The sequence below is a fragment of the Astatotilapia calliptera genome, chromosome 8, assembly GCF_900246225.1.
Source record: "Astatotilapia calliptera chromosome 8, fAstCal1.2, whole genome shotgun sequence".
In the NCBI taxonomy this organism is placed as follows: domain Eukaryota; kingdom Metazoa; phylum Chordata; class Actinopteri; order Cichliformes; family Cichlidae; genus Astatotilapia; species Astatotilapia calliptera.
This window is the reverse complement of record NC_039309.1, coordinates 994,486-1,009,927: the sequence shown is the minus strand read 5'-3', so window position 1 is coordinate 1,009,927 and position 15,442 is coordinate 994,486. Positions and strand designations below refer to the sequence as shown.

At 43.0% G+C, this 15,442-nt stretch overlaps 3 protein-coding genes across 4 annotated transcripts in view; 1 reads left to right on the top strand and 2 right to left on the bottom strand.

Annotated features, from left to right (window-relative positions):
• Positions 1 to 15,442, top strand: part of ankfn1a (ankyrin repeat and fibronectin type III domain containing 1a) — a 108,321-nt gene that overhangs the window by 56,357 nt on the left and 36,522 nt on the right. The window lies entirely within an intron of this gene.
• LOC113027937 (G2/M phase-specific E3 ubiquitin-protein ligase-like) lies at positions 3,974 to 6,335 on the bottom strand. Its single transcript, XM_026177784.1, has 4 exons — positions 5,565 to 6,335; positions 5,030 to 5,202; positions 4,634 to 4,848; positions 3,974 to 4,342 (listed from the first exon to the last, which is right to left on the bottom strand). Exons 2-4 carry the CDS (start codon positions 5,113 to 5,115, stop codon positions 4,083 to 4,085), a joined length of 561 nt encoding a protein of 186 aa, XP_026033569.1. The 5' UTR covers positions 5,116 to 5,202; positions 5,565 to 6,335; the 3' UTR covers positions 3,974 to 4,082.
• On the bottom strand, positions 8,995 to 11,940 carry LOC113027936 (uncharacterized). 2 transcript variants are annotated; one of them, XR_003273170.1, is made up of 5 exons: positions 11,544 to 11,940; positions 10,202 to 10,414; positions 9,823 to 9,958; positions 9,198 to 9,623; positions 8,995 to 9,086 (listed from the first exon to the last, which is right to left on the bottom strand). XR_003273170.1 is itself a non-coding variant. In XM_026177782.1 (4 exons), exons 1-4 carry the CDS (start codon positions 11,909 to 11,911, stop codon positions 9,561 to 9,563), a joined length of 780 nt encoding a protein of 259 aa, XP_026033567.1. In that variant the 5' UTR covers positions 11,912 to 11,940; the 3' UTR covers positions 8,995 to 9,560. The 2 variants fall into 2 exon arrangements, 1 of the variants encoding a protein (XP_026033567.1); XM_026177782.1 differs by having other exon boundaries at positions 8,995 to 9,623.

Sequence of the window (15,442 nt, the reverse complement as noted above, 5' to 3'; positions counted from 1 at the left end):
TCACACACACTACTGAAACGCTCTCACACACACTACTGAAATTTTAGCTCTCACACACACAACTGAAACGCTCTCACACACACTACTGAAATTTTAGCTCTCACACACACAACTGAAACGCTCTCACACACACTACTGAAACGATCTCACACACACAACTGAAACGCTCTCACACACACTACTGAAACGCTCTCACACACACTACTGAAATTTTAGCTCTCACACACACAACTGAAACGCTCTCACACACACTACTGAAATTTTAGCTCTTACACACACTACTGAAACGCTCTCACACACACAACTGAAACGCTCTCACACACACTACTGAAACGCTCTCACACACAGTACTGAAACGCTCTCACACACACACAACTGAAACGCTCTCACACACACTACTGAAACGCTCTCACACACACTACTGAAATTTTAGCTCTCACACACACTACTGAAACGCTCTCACACACACAACTGAAACGCTCTCACACACACTACTGAAACGATCTCACACACACAACTGAAACGCTCTCACACACACTACTGAAACGCTCTCACACACACTACTGAAATTTTAGCTCTCACACACACAACTGAAACGCTCTCACACACACTACTGAAATTTTAGCTCTTACACACACTACTGAAACGCTCTCACACACACTACTGAAACGCTCTCACACACACAACTGAAACGCTCTCACACACACTACTGAAACGCTCTCACACACACACTACTGAAATTTTAGCTCTTACACACACTACTGAAACGCTCTCACACACACAACTGAAACGCTCTCACACACACTACTGAAATTTTAGCTCTTACACACACTACTGAAACGCTCTCACACACACTACTGAAACGCTCTCACACACACAACTGAAACGCTCTCACACACACTACTGAAACGCTCTCACACACACTACTGAAACGCTCTCACACACACTACTGAAACGCTCTCACACACACTACTGAAACGCTCTCACACACACTACTGAAACGCTCTCACACACACAACTGAAACGCTCTCACACACACTACTGAAACGCTCTCACACACACTACTGAAACGCTCTCACACACACAACTGAAACGCTCTCACACACACTACTGAAATGCTCTCACACACACTACTGAAACGCTCTCACACACACTACTGAAATTTTAGCTCTCACACACACTACTGAAACGCTCTCACACACACTACTGAAACGCTCTCACACACACTAATGAAAACCAAGAGGATTTCAATTGAACAGGAAGGCATTTTAGCTGCACAGGAAGGTGAGGAAAAACAAATAACACATTAATGCACAGCTAACACCGCGGTGACATCTACAACAGTCTGTTAGAGGTATAATTGAAAAATATTTTGCCTTCATCAGTGACTATCCAAACATTGTTGTAGGATAGCAGCCTATTGCAACAAGTCGGGGCATCCTGGCTATGCTAGCTGCCCGTATAATCTGGAAAGACTGTGTCTGACAGTACCTCATCTACAATGAAATTACATCAGATCCTTGTCATTTTTTACATACTTTCTTTGTTTTTTGAGGTGAGAACCAATGAAGAAGATGTTGAAAGATTTTTTACTTGTGCTCTGCAATGTATTGGGGCGCTCCAAAATGAAAATTCGGACAATATCAGACAAGAGCGGCTTTATAGAGAGCTAGATGATCATACACGAACTCTATCAGAATTTCTTGCTGCTGTATCTCGATATGATCCCAATAATAGGGTTGCCTCCAACCTACTACAATCCTTGTATAGATGCTTTTGCAGCTTGCTACATGAATATGATGCTAGACAGAGATCTGCTTATGTGACCCACAGATTGTTACCCCCAACCACCTTGAGTGGTCATCCAGGTCGGCCACGATACACTATATCTGCTGAACGGATTTCTCACTTTGTTTCCATTGGTATGACATGGCAGAGAATTGCATCATGCTTTGGAATAAGTCGAAGAACCCTGTACAGACACAGACAAACTTTGGGAGTTGAGCCATTAAGCTATGTGGATATTTCAAATCAAGAACTGAATGGCCTTGTGATGGATATCCTACAGAACACTCCAAATGCAGGGGAAGTATACATTCTTGGAAGTCTGAGATCTCGTGGCTTAAGAGTTCAACGTTGGAGGGTCAGACAAAGTCTACAGGAAGTGGATCCTATTGGACGTGCATTTAGACGTCGTCATGCGATAAGGCGAAGGATCTATAGTGTTCAGGCCCCCAACCACTTATGGCAAGTTCACTGGTTTGAAACAAATGATCAGGCCTTGTGTTTAAAAGTATTAACACAATACATCAAAATTAATGGTCCTTCATTCAAAACATTACTGAAGTTAATCTATATGATCAGCATAAGATAATAATAATAAAAAAATAACAATAACCAAAAAAACTGAAATTGATATAAGTATGTTAAATATTTGGGGGATTCATAGTACATCAAATTAGATGTTGTCTAATGTATATACTGTTGAGTTGTTTAATCCTTTATTTTACATCACAATTTTAATCTCTAACATCAATTGTGCCAGGTAAACGTAGTGTGGAAAAAGACATTTTATGCCACTGTGTGTATGTGTGTGCACGTGTAAGCACGTGTGTGTGTGTGTGTGTGTGTGTGTGTGTGTGTGCATGTGTGTGTGTGTGTGTGTGTGTGTGTGTGTGTGTGTGTGTGTGTGTGTGTGTGTGTGTGTGTGTGTGAGAGAGAGAGAGGTGTGCTGTTGTTGAAGTAAATGTACAAAATGAAACCTCTAGTTTTTGTTTAAGTACAGGGTCAGGAATTCACTACTAAATAATATGAACAAACATGTGGAACTGTAGTAATGCTTTCTGATCTCTCAACAGGCATTTTGACGGCAACCACAAGTTGATTAGATGGCGCTTGGTCCTGCATGGCTGTGTTGATGGCTTCAGCCGAACTATCATATACTTACGTTGCTTATCCAATAACAGAGCCTCAAGTGTCTTGTCATTATTTTTGGAAGGAATACAAAACTTTGGTTTGCCCTTAAGGGTCAGGTGTGATCATGGTATGGAAAATATACAGGTTGCTCGTTTTATGTTACAGAGAAGAGGAGTAGGCAGTGTTATTACAGGTGTTTCAGTACATAACCAAAGAATTGAAAGACTGTGGGCAGAACTCAACAGAGTTGTATCAAGACACTTTATAAATATCTTTAACTTTATGGAAGAACAGGGTATGTTGGATTCACTGAATGAGCTACATCTTTTTTGTCTGCATTATGTTTATTTGCCAAGGATTGAAAGAGCATTAACAGAATTTGTCAATCAGTGGAACAACCATGGTCTTTCTACACAAGGAGGACAGACCCCTCTTCAGCTGTGGCATACAGGTGTCACAAACAATGTGGGAATCCTGTCGTTTATAAATGACATTTTTCATGTTGATAACTATTATGGCGTTGATGAAGAAGAGCCATTACCAGAACTTCAAACAAACAATAATGTCAATATTCCAGCTATTGACATCAACATAAATGAGACTGCAATGAACATAATTCAACAAGTGAATCCATTAGAAAATGATGGAAATCATGGAATAGATGTGTTTTCTTCACTTTTACACCTTCTACATTAAATAAAATATTTTGCAAAAAATAAAAAAAAAGATATATAAAAAAAACATTTCAGAAAACATATGTGATCGAAACTAACATATTGAAACCATTTTCTTTAAAATGATAAAATGACAGCTCTGTTGTCAAACAGAAACTGACACAGGCAGAAGAATAAACAGACACAAAGACAACCAAATCAAAAACCGATGGACATACACATGAAATGAGTAAAGTGACACAAATTTTGTATATTCAAACTCAACAATCTAAATTAACTTCTGACGTGCTGTTAAACAATTGGTATCTACCTGTATGAATCCTGAAGAACAATCACTTCTTGTCAAATTGATGTCTTAAGACATCAATTTGACTGAGGCAGGTAAATTTGGAAATATTAAAACCTTAACAAGTTAATACTCAATACTCACTTTGAATCAAAAGAGAGACCAATACAAAAGAGAAACACGCAAACTCCTCCAGCATAATGTGTTCATACCCTGCCAAAACCGTAAGTGTTACCTAATGCAAAATCAAACTTCTCCTTGAACAGCTGGTATGAAACATGCAGTGGCAGCCTAATGCAGTTAACACACGTGTTGGCAAGAGGGAAAATTGGTGTAGAAGAGAAGTCACCGTCTCCTCTATGAATGAACTCAATCGAGGGTGCTGGGGAAAAGCCAATAGGTGGCACCGCAGTTGCTCCAGTTGCAAAGGCCAATATCTTCTGTAATTTGGAAGGTCCTTCTTCTTCTGCATAAAACAGAGAAGGAAAAAAGTGTTAAAAGGTTATTTCATTTGGCCAACATAAATTGTCAGTGAGTACAAATCTAAAGCAAGAATCTTAATGACTGTTATTGCAATGACTATAGAGCATGCTTTTCATCTTTCAATAGTCTCAAAGAACTATGTAAAAATGTTACTACAACCAAGAGGGTAATGTGGTGTTATTGTTATATGAGTATGTTATTTAAAATAAAGATTTCAGAAAAGCTAACCTATAAATCGTTACATCTATTTATTGTGCACTAAAGTGACAATTACCTTCTGCATCTTGGAGATAGTCTCTCCAGAAGGTAACAACCATCTCCTCAGCAGCTCTTCTGTTGCTTCCTTCTGGAGATAGATGAATGTTGAAAAGATCATCCACCTGGTCAGCAGTCAGCATATGTGGCTCATAGCAGAACAGAGGGCGAAAACTGTCTGGATGCCTCCTCATTTTCTCGAGAACCCCAAGAGTTTTCAGACCTTCACAAAATCTGGATAAACAGCACAAAGAAATTTTATTCAATAATTCTGCAATTTCATGCTTCTAAGTTAATTGTATATTATCAATTTGGCACAATCAGTTATACTAGGTTATTAAGTGGCCATTTTGATTAATAGGTAAGATTTTTATCACATTTTAATTAATCTGAAAAACACAGAATACCAAAATACCTTTGAAATGGACCTTGAACCCTGTGGATGACCTGAAACATGACAATATCATGTACCAGCAGATCCCTGTCTCTTAGTGAACGCATAGGCCTCAGGCATCCTGCATTGGCCAAGTAATCAAGCAGAGGTTCTTTTGACTTTTCAAGGTCCTCAAGGGTTGTACTTTGAGATATCTAGCATCACAAAGAGCAGAGGAAGGGCTTGTTATGGAAGTTACTCAGTAGTCTTATAACCTATTAGAAGGAACCCAGCCACCAGTGGTCTACACAATCACAATATGCCCGCGCGTACATTGAAAGTCAAATGACTACACATATTTTTTTAATATGTTTACAATGTGCTTAAAAAAATGAGAAAATATACTCTTTCGTCTACCCTTATCTACTGAATCTTAGTTTAATATAGCAGCAAAATATAAAAACTTGGCATTCAGCAATGGCCAGACTGATCCGGATAAACATTCCCTGCAAAAGAAAACTGGAACACAAACTATTTTCAATTCACTATAAGATTTATAAAATAAACATATAGAGACCTTTCGGACTTTTTCAAAGAGTTCCAGGTCAGCTATGTCTTCCAGGGCTGGATTTGCTGAATTTCCAACCAGAAGGGAAAATTAAGAACATACTTAAGATGGCGGCGCGCACAGACGCAGCGGCCCGGAGCTCCTACACTTTTGCACTTTTGGTGGTACTGTGTATTATTTCACACAGTCTGGGGTTACTTCAATACAACAGAGATGATCTACTACAACTAAGCCGTGGAGATCTTCAACTAACATCCGAGTATCTCATCCCCCCGGAGATCGTTAAGCAACCCCCGGGGCTACCCGCAACAGCAAGCCGCAGGAGGAGACGTTGCGATCGGAGGCAGAAGAGAGGCAAGCGGGGAGGCCTGTGGGCACGGCTAAAGACTAGTCCGTTTAAACCACCACTCCCGATCATATTCCTCTCCAACGCCCGTTCAATCCGTTACGAACTGGATGAAATACGACTGCAGATCGCCACTCGACGGACTTTTAATAACTGTTCGTGCATGATTTTCACTGAAACCTGGCTGGACAGCGCCATTCCCGATGCGGCTATCGATCTAGCAGGCCGCACCGCCTATCGAGCCGACAGGTCTGCGGACTCGGGTAAGAAGACTGGCGGGGGGCTGTGCATCTATATTAACAACCTTTGGTGCACGAACGTCACGGTAACGGAAAAACTGTGCAGTACAGAGGTAGAACTGTTGGTGTTAAAGTGCCGTCCATTCTATCTCCCTCGGGAATTTTCTGCCGTTTACATCTGCGCTGTTTACATTCCACCAGATGCTAATGCTAAGCTAGCGTTAGCACAATTGAGCAGCAGCATCAATAACAGCCTGGTAGCACACCCGGACAGTGTCTTTATTGCGGCTGGGGATTTTAACCACGCGGACCTGAAATCTGTACTTCACAATTTCCACCGTAATGTGAAGTGTGCTACCAGAGGAGATAGAACGTTGGACCAGGTGTACACCAACATGGCGAATGCGTACAGAGCCCAGGCTTATCCCCACCTGGGTCTGTCAGACCATCTCTCCCTTCTGCTACACCCAATATACACACAAAAGATCAAGAGCACTGGGATTACAACCAAAACCGTGAGAACATGGCCGCAGGATGCTATTCCGATGCTTCAGGACTGTTTCCACTGCACAGACTGGGATGTATTCAAGGTGCAGGACACTGACAATCGTGTCGCATTGGATAGTTACACCTCCACTGTCTTGGACTACATCTGTTTCTGTGTGGACAATGTAACAACTTGGAAACGATTCCGTGTGTTCCCTAATAATCCACCCTGGATGACACACGGAGTTCAACAACTTATTCGAACAAGGAACAACGCTTTCAAATCCGGGGACCAGGAGGCATACAGTGCTGCCAGGGCCAACCTGAGAAGAGGCATCAAGACTGCCAAGCAGCAGCACAGGAGGCGTATCGAGGCCAGGTTTGAGAACAACACAAACCCAAGGCAGGTCTGGGAGGGCATCAGGGCTATCACGGACTACAAAAGAAGAACACCATCACCCTCAGCCGACAGTTCTACTCTGGCTGAGGATCTAAATCTCTTTTATGCCCGTTTTGATAGGGAGAACACCGACCCTGTCCTGTCCCCTCTCCCCTCAACCGACCCTGCTCCGGTCCTGAGCACTCATGAGCTGAGGCGTGTGTTCCGGAGCATTAACACCAGGAAGGCGGCCGGGCCGGATGGAGTGCTGGGCCGGGTGCTAAAAGACTGTGCTGCGGACCTGGCGGACGTCTTCACCTCTATATATAACACCTCGTTGTCCTGTTCACTGGTACCATCCTGTTTCAAAGCAGCAACCATCGTTCCCATCCCAAAACAGTCAAATGTCACATGTCTGAACGATTTCAGACCTGTGGCACTCACCCCCATTCCCGCCAAATGCCTGGAGAGACTGGTCATTAAACACATCAGAGCTGCTTTTCCACCATCTCTGGACTCGCACCAGTTTGCATACAGGGAGAACCGGTCAACCGAGGATGCGATCGCCACAGTGCTGCACACATTACTGAAGCACTTGGAACACAGGAACACCTATGCACGGCTCCTCTTTGTAGACTACAGCTCGGCTTTTAATACCATCCGGCCATACAAACTCCGTCCCAAACTCCACCAACTGGGACTTAACTCCTCTCTGTGCAACTGGATTGTGGACTTCCTCACTAACCGTAGACAGAGTGTCAGAGTGGGTAAGAACACCTCTTCCACCCTTGTGGTCAACACCGGTGCCCCTCAGGGGTGTGTTCTGAGCCCTCTGCTATACACTCTCTTCACCCATGACTGTATTTCCTCCTGCGCGTCCAATCTCATTGTTAAGTTTGCAGATGACACTACAGTGCTCGGACTTATATCCAACAATGATGAGACAAACTATAGGACAGAGGTGCAACAACTAGAGTCATGGTGCCACGACAGTAACTTGGTCTTAAACACCAAAAAGACCAAGGAGATCATTGTAGATTTCCGGAAGAGGGGTCATAACAACCATCTGCCTCTCTTCATTGGCAGTGAGGCGGTGGAGAGGGTGAGCAGTTTTAAATTCTTGGGGGTAACTGTGACCGAGGACCTGTCCTGGGGCAACCATATCACCTCAGTTGCACGGAAGGCCCAACAGCGCCTCTACTACCTGAGGAGACTGCGGAGCGCACACATTCCCAGATCTCTGATGTTGAACTTCTACAACTGTGCCATCAGCAGCGTTCTGACGTATGGATTTCTAGTGTGGTTCCCCAGCTGCACCAAGGCCGATCAGCAAGCACTCCAGCGGGTGGTGAAGGAAGCTGGCAGAATTATTGGAACAAGTCTGCCAGAGATCAGTAATATCTTCCCCACTCGCTGTCTGAGGAGGGTGCACAGTATCCTGCGGGACCAACATCACCCTGCGCGCCACCTTTTCCATCTGCTGCCCTCAGGGAGAAGGTACAGGTCTATACAGGCCAGAACATCCAGACTGGCCAACAGCCTGTATCCACAGGCTGTGAGGCTCCTGAACTCTCTGCCCCCCTCTCACGGACAATAACCATATCCAACTTCTTAATAGCAATGAACTGGTCTGCATTGGTGCATCATATCTTTATTCTCTTCCCCCTCCTGCCCCCCCCCTCTTTCTTAAATAGATAACTATCATATCTGATATCATATCTCACAGTACAATAATATTGAATGGGTTGCATTGTTGTATTTTGTCATGTTTCTCAGGTCTTTGTCTGAATTTCTACGAACATTATTGCTAAGGATTGTCTTATTGCATTGGAGTCACACTGGGTTAAATATGTACACTTGGGTTTTAAGGGGTATTTATTATTTTCTTCTTTTTTTGGGGTTGTATGGAAGCCCCAAACGCAATTTCATTGTTCTTGACAATGACAATAAATAAATAAATACTAAAAAAATACTAAAATACTAAAATACTGTTGGTGACAGAAAGTTAGGTGGTGGACCACCATGTACCAAGCTCACTGCAATGGCTCTCCCAGAGATGTAGTACCAGTCCCCTCTGAGAGCTGCAAAGCAACAGAATAAAAGGAAAAGCAAAATTGTCAGTAATGTTGCCTGTAAAAATAAATATCAGTTAAACAGTTCCCACTATTAATCTTAGAAAAATAGGTAATTACCAGTACTGTCAAGAGCCAAGTTCTTGCAGTTTTCTTTCCCCTCAAACATGGCTGACCTGGCAATGGTGTCCATCAATAGTCTCAAGAATTCCCTCCTTGGCCCACCTAAATCAACCCCTTCCTCATTTTTCCCCATATCATCTGAGAATTTCACACAGATCATCAAGTTGGGATCATAAGATAGCCTTTGAAAACCACGCAAGGCTCCCTCCCACACAGCAGAGCGATTTATATTAAATTTGCACTGCTGTTTTGTGCTAATTTTGCTTGATAGTTCCAGCAGTATCTCTTGAACAGGGACTTTTTCTGCACTAAAAAAATAAAATAAAACAGAAAATAAAATATATCAGCCATGTAGTCATGTTACAGAATTTGAGAATATGTGTCACACTGATCATAGAGATCTTTGTCTTCATCTGATTCACTCTTCAACAGAAAAAGACCAAAAACATATATCAAAAGCAAGTAATTATAGCTTATCTTAAAAAGATTAAAATAAGAAATATCCATATTGATTGCTCCCAAACACTTGTTTTAAATAAATATATTCTATTTTGCTAGAAGCCCAATTGTTGACATGTTTTTTCCCAAATCATGATTACTTTTCATTCTTTTAGTAACTTACTAAAAGTGTCCTTGATGGCCTTACATAGAGGGCTTTGGTTTTAAAAACCTTTAGGATCAGCATCCCATTCAGCTCCTGACCAACTTGGAGCTTTGGAGACACCAGCTTATTGCCACAAGCCATTAGAAACTCGAGGCTACAAAAAATAAATAGGGACAACAGCAATTGCTAATTAGTTAAACATTTTAAGTCTTAGTTAAATATTTTATTATATATTGTTCTGTTTGTGTGTATGCTTTTATGACTTAAATTCTACTGGTATAGTCATATGTTTTTATAATGATGAATAATATTTTAAACTTCTTTACTTTGGTATATTATCTTTAAGTACAAGTCATTACATGAATACACACAGTAACAATAAACAATAGTATTTTACCTGACATCCTCTGGAAGGCGTTCACCAAAGCTTTCCTTGATGTGTTTCACGACAGTTTGGTTGTCCCAGGTCTTCTGGAATTCAAAAGCACTGAGGATGTGCCCATGTTTGTGTAACCATAATTTTGAACCTTGTTTGCACACTACTCCCCATGATGGAGTTGGAAGTAGTATAACATCTTTGTTGAAATGGTCATGCTGCTGGGCCATAGCTCTGAAATATAAATATTAGATACCATAAACAACAGCAAGTGATAACTAATAATACTGAGATGCAGACAGCAGAACACTATCCAAACCCCTACACAGAATGCTTTCATAGACAAAATTGTTGTAGTTAGGCAAACATAAGGGTTAATTTTGTATACTTTTTTTTTATACTTTTCCGAGAATACGTGCTTCTTTTGTGGTTCGGACTCCTTCTGACATTTCTTTGGAGGTGGAGGAAAACCAAAGTAATTGCTTAAAGGAGCGTCTTCGACATCTTTAAGAGTTCTAAACAAATGTCTGTCCTCCTCCAGAAAATCCTATGTACGCAAACACGCGTTGCAACTTCTTATCTTGTGCGTGTCTTTTATTTTGACAGCGAATGCGCACCTGCGGACCACTTATGTGCAGCCCTGGTTATTTAGCTCGTCATTGCAGCCACAGAAATTCTTTTGTCCATGAAACCATAAAGCTGCACTTTCTTTTTGCCTTATAGTCTGATTTGTCATAACTTTTCCGTTTTGTGGTAAGCTTTTCTTTGGCTGTCACTTCTTCACCCTGACCTGTCTTATTTGGCTCAGCAGAACTAAAATATAAATCCTGCTGCTTTTACACACACACACACATAACGCTCAGCGATTCTCTGCGCGATCAACCTCTCACATGTTTAAGCTTGCTGCAGGAGATTTCACTTGTCATGTTTGCATAGTAAGCTAACGATTGATAAGACGATGTCAGAGGAATTGGTGCACAAATTATCATCACTCACAGATCAGTGCTGTCGCTCTCTATACACAGTTGCATAACACATAATTGCAAAGTGAAAGCAAAAAACCAGCGCAAATTCAAACGCGATTTCAGTATGTCACATATTGACAGTGGCTCACCGATGCCAATGACATAATTACCCAGCTACATTTCCGAAAGAATGCAAAAGCATTGACATATATTTTTCCTTCCTACGATAGCCCGACGGGCAGGGCAGAGATAGATTTTGGTAGCCTGGAAAAATCGCTAGCCCCAGGACATCGGGCTAGCGATTTTGCGAGCCCTGCAGTATATTATTAAATATCAGACTATTACATATGGCCCCATTTCAGGCAAGTGAATACAAACTCATTAAACTTTGTAACTACCTTTTTCTTCTGGTGCCTGATGTCCAGCTGCCGAAGCATTGCCGAGTTTGATAACGTGGTGCAGGTGCACATTCTCTCCTGACTGTAGATGTCGCTGGCATGGGCAAGCTGCTACGTTGACGTGAGGGAAAGAGGGATGTTAAGTGACTATCCAGTCCGTCCACACTGGTACTTGCAACAGGTTGCTGCCCCACGACTGTGGCATTTGACAAAGTTCTGATGGTCTCTGCTGAGGATAATATACTGTTGAGTAATGCGGCTGCTTCACTTAGGCTACTAGCAGGTTGCTGAGTAGACATCTGTGTAGTGGTTTGAAGTGTACCACTTTTTCCTTCACTTTCCTGGTCTGGACACAACTTCCTGTTCATCTAAAACCCCTTCCTGTTCAACTGAAATGCCTTCCTGTTTAACTGAAACGCCTTCCTGTTTAACTGAAATGCCTTCCTGTTCAACTGAAACGCCTTCCTGTTTAACTGAAATGCCTTCCTGTTCAACTGAAATGCCTTGGATTTTCAGTAGTGTGTGTGAGAGCGTTTCAGTAGTGTGTGTGAGAGGTAAAATTTCAGTAGTGTGTGTGAGAGCGTTTCAGTTGTGTGTGTGAGAGCATTTCAATAGTGTGTGTGAGAGGTAAAATTTCAGTAGTGTGTGTGAGAGCGTTTCAGTTGTGTGTGTGAGAGCGTTTCAGTTGTGTGTGTGAGAGCGTTTCAGTAGTGTGTGTGAGAGCGTTTCAGTAGTGTGTGTGAGAGCGTTTCAGTAGTGTGTGTGAGAGCGTTTCAGTTGTGTGTGTGAGAGCGTTTCAGTAGTGTGTGTGAGAGCATTTCAGTTGTGTGTGTGTGAGAGCGTTTCAGTAGTGTGTGTGAGAGCGTTTCAGTAGTGTGTGTGAGAGCGTTTCAGTTGTGTGTGTGTGAGAGCGTTTCAGTTGTGTGTGTGTGAGAGCGTTTCAGTTGTGTGTGTGTGAGAGCGTTTCAGTTGTGTGTGTGTGAGAGCGTTTCAGTAGTGTGTGTGAGAGCATTTCAGTAGTGTGTGTGAGAGCGTTTCAGTTGTGTGTGTGAGAGCGTTTCAGTTGTGTGTGTGAGAGCGTTTCAGTTGTGTGTGTGTGAGAGCGTTTCAGTAGTGTGTGTGAGAGCATTTCAGTAGTGTGTGTGAGAGCGTTTCAGTAGTGTGTGTGAGAGCATTTCAGTAGTGTGTGTGAGAGCGTTTCAGTTGTGTGTGTGAGAGCGTTTCAGTTGTGTGTGTGTGAGAGCGTTTCAGTAGTGTGTGTGAGAGCATTTCAGTAGTGTGTGTGAGAGCGTTTCAGTTGTGTGTGTGAGAGCGTTTCAGTTGTGTGTGTGTGAGAGCGTTTCAGTAGTGTGTGTGAGAGCGTTTCAGTTGTGTGTGTGTGAGAGCGTTTCAGTAGTGTGTGTGAGAGCGTTTCAGTTGTGTGTGTGAGAGCGTTTCAGTAGTGTGTGTGAGAGCATTTCAGTTGTGTGTGTGTGAGAGCGTTTCAGTACTGTGTGTGAGAGCGTTTCAGTAGTGTGTGTGAGAGCGTTTCAGTAGTGTGTGTGAGAGCATTTCAGTAGTGTGTGTGAGAGCGTTTCAGTTGTGTGTGTGAGAGCGTTTCAGTTGTGTGTGTGAGAGCGTTTCAGTTGTGTGTGTGTGAGAGCGTTTCAGTAGTGTGTGTGAGAGCATTTCAGTAGTGTGTGTGAGAGCGTTTCAGTAGTGTGTGTGAGAGCATTTCAGTAGTGTGTGTGAGAGCGTTTCAGTTGTGTGTGTGAGAGCGTTTCAGTTGTGTGTGTGTGAGAGCGTTTCAGTAGTGTGTGTGAGAGCATTTCAGTAGTGTGTGTGAGAGCGTTTCAGTTGTGTGTGTGAGAGCGTTTCAGTTGTGTGTGTGTGAGAGCGTTTCAGTAGTGTGTGTGAGAGCGTTTCAGTTGTGTGTGTGTGAGAGCGTTTCAGTAGTGTGTGTGAGAGCGTTTCAGTTGTGTGTGTGAGAGCGTTTCAGTAGTGTGTGTGAGAGCATTTCAGTTGTGTGTGTGTGAGAGCGTTTCAGTACTGTGTGTGAGAGCGTTTCAGTAGTGTGTGAGAGCGTTTCAGTAGTGTGTGTGAGAGCGTTTCAGTAGTGTGTGTGAGAGCGTTTCAGTAGTGTGTGTGAGAGCGTTTCAGTTGTGTGTGTGTGAGAGCGTTTCAGTAGTGTGTGTGAGAGCGTTTCAGTTGTGTGTGTGAGAGCGTTTCAGTTGTGTGTGTGTGAGAGCGTTTCAGTAGTGTGTGTGAGAGCGTTTCAGTAGTGTGTGTGAGAGCGTTTCAGTTGTGTGTGTGTGAGAGCGTTTCAGTAGTGTGTGTGAGAGCGTTTCAGTTGTGTGTGTGAGAGCGTTTCAGTTGTGTGTGTGTGAGAGCGTTTCAGTAGTGTGTGTGAGAGCGTTTCAGTAGTGTGTGTGAGAGCGTTTCAGTTGTGTGTGTGTGAGAGCGTTTCAGTAGTGTGTGTGAGAGCGTTTCAGTTGTGTGTGTGAGAGCGTTTCAGTAGTGTGTGTGAGAGCATTTCAGTTGTGTGTGTGTGAGAGCGTTTCAGTTGTGTGTGTGAGAGCATTTCAGTAGTGTGTGTGAGAGAGTTTCAGTAGTGTGTGTGTGAGAGAGTTTCAGTAGTGTGTGTGAGAGCATTTCAGTTGTGTGTGTGTGAGAGCGTTTCAGTAGTGTGTGTGAGAGCATTTCAGTTGTGTGTGTGTGAGAGCGTTTCAGTTGTGTGTGTGAGAGCATTTCAGTAGTGTGTGTGAGAGCGTTTCAGTTGTGTGTGTGTGAGAGCGTTTCAGTAGTGTGTGTGAGAGCGTTTCAGTAGTGTGTGTGAGAGCGTTTCAGTAGTGTGTGTGAGAGCGTTTCAGTTGTGTGTGTGAGAGCGTTTCAGTAGTGTGTGTGAGAGCGTTTCAGTAGTGTGTGTGAGAGCGTTTCAGTAGTGTGTGTGAGAGCGTTTCAGTTGTGTGTGTGAGAGCGTTTCAGTAGTGTGTGTGAGAGCGTTTCAGTAGTGTGTGTGAGAGCATTTCAGTTGTGTGTGTGTGAGAGCGTTTCAGTAGTGTGTGTGAGAGGTAAAATTTCAGTAGTGTGTGTGAGAGCGTTTCAGTAGTGTGTGTAAGAGCGTTTCAGTAGTGTGTGTGAGAGCGTTTTAGTAGTGTGTGTGAGAGCGTTTCAGTTGTGTGTGTGAGAGCGTTTCAGTAGTGTGTGTGAGAGCGTTTTAGTAGTGTGTGTGAGAGCGTTTCAGTAGTGTGTGTGAGAGCGTTTCAGTAGTGTGTGTGAGAGCGTTTCAGTAGTGTGTGTGAGAGCGTTTCAGTTGTGTGTGTGAGAGGTAAAATTTCAGTAGTGTGTGTGAGAGCGTTTCAGTAGTGTGTGTGAGAGCGTTTCAGTAGTGTGTGTGAGAGCTAAAATTTCAGTAGTGTGTGTGAGAGCGTTTCAGTAGTGTGTGTGAGAGCGTTTCAGTAGTGTGTGTGAGAGCGTTTCAGTAGTGTGTGTGAGAGCGTTTCAGTTGTGTGTGTGTGAGAGCGTTTCAGTTGTGTGTGTGAGAGCGTTTCAGTAGCGTGTGTGAGAGCGTTTCAGTTGTGTGTGTGAGAGCGTTTCAGTAGTGTGTGTGAGAGCGTTTCAGTTGTGTGTGTGAGAGCGTTTCAGTAGTGTGTGTGAGAGCGTTTCAGTAGTGTGTGTGAGAGCGTTTCAGTTGTGTGTGTGAGAGCGTTTCAGTAGTGTGTGTGAGAGCGTTTCAGTTGTGTGTGTGAGAGCGTTTCAGTAGTGTGTGTGAGAGCGTTTCAGTTGTGTGTGTGTGAGAGCGTTTCAGTTGTGTGTGTGAGAGCGTTTCAGTAGCGTGTGTGAGAGCGTTTCAGTTGTGTGTGTGAGAGCGTTTCAGTAGCGTGTGTGAGAGCGTTTCAGTTGTGTGTGTGTGAGAGCGT

Bases quoted from the DNA above. Each gene is read 5' to 3' on its own strand.
- LOC113027937 (XM_026177784.1), bottom strand. From the start codon at position 5,115: ATGCGTTCACTAAGAGACAGGGATCTGCTGGTACATGATATTGTCATG. The intron at 4,849-5,029 runs GTATTTTGGTAT...CTGTTTATCCAG, and splicing joins GTTCAAGGTCCATTTCAAAG to ATTTTGTGAAGGTCTGAAAA. The intron at 4,343-4,633 runs GTAATTGTCACT...TGTTTTATGCAG, and splicing joins CTATCTCCAAGATGCAGAAG to AAGAAGAAGGACCTTCCAAA.
- LOC113027936 (XM_026177782.1), bottom strand. From the start codon at position 11,911: ATGAACAGGAAGTTGTGTCCAGACCAGGAAAGTGAAGGAAAAAGTGGT. The intron at 9,959-10,201 runs GTAAAATACTAT...TATTTTTTGTAG, and splicing joins CGCCTTCCAGAGGATGTCAG to CCTCGAGTTTCTAATGGCTT. The intron at 9,624-9,822 runs GTAAGTTACTAA...TTTCTGTTGAAG, and splicing joins GGCCATCAAGGACACTTTTA to AGTGAATCAGATGAAGACAA.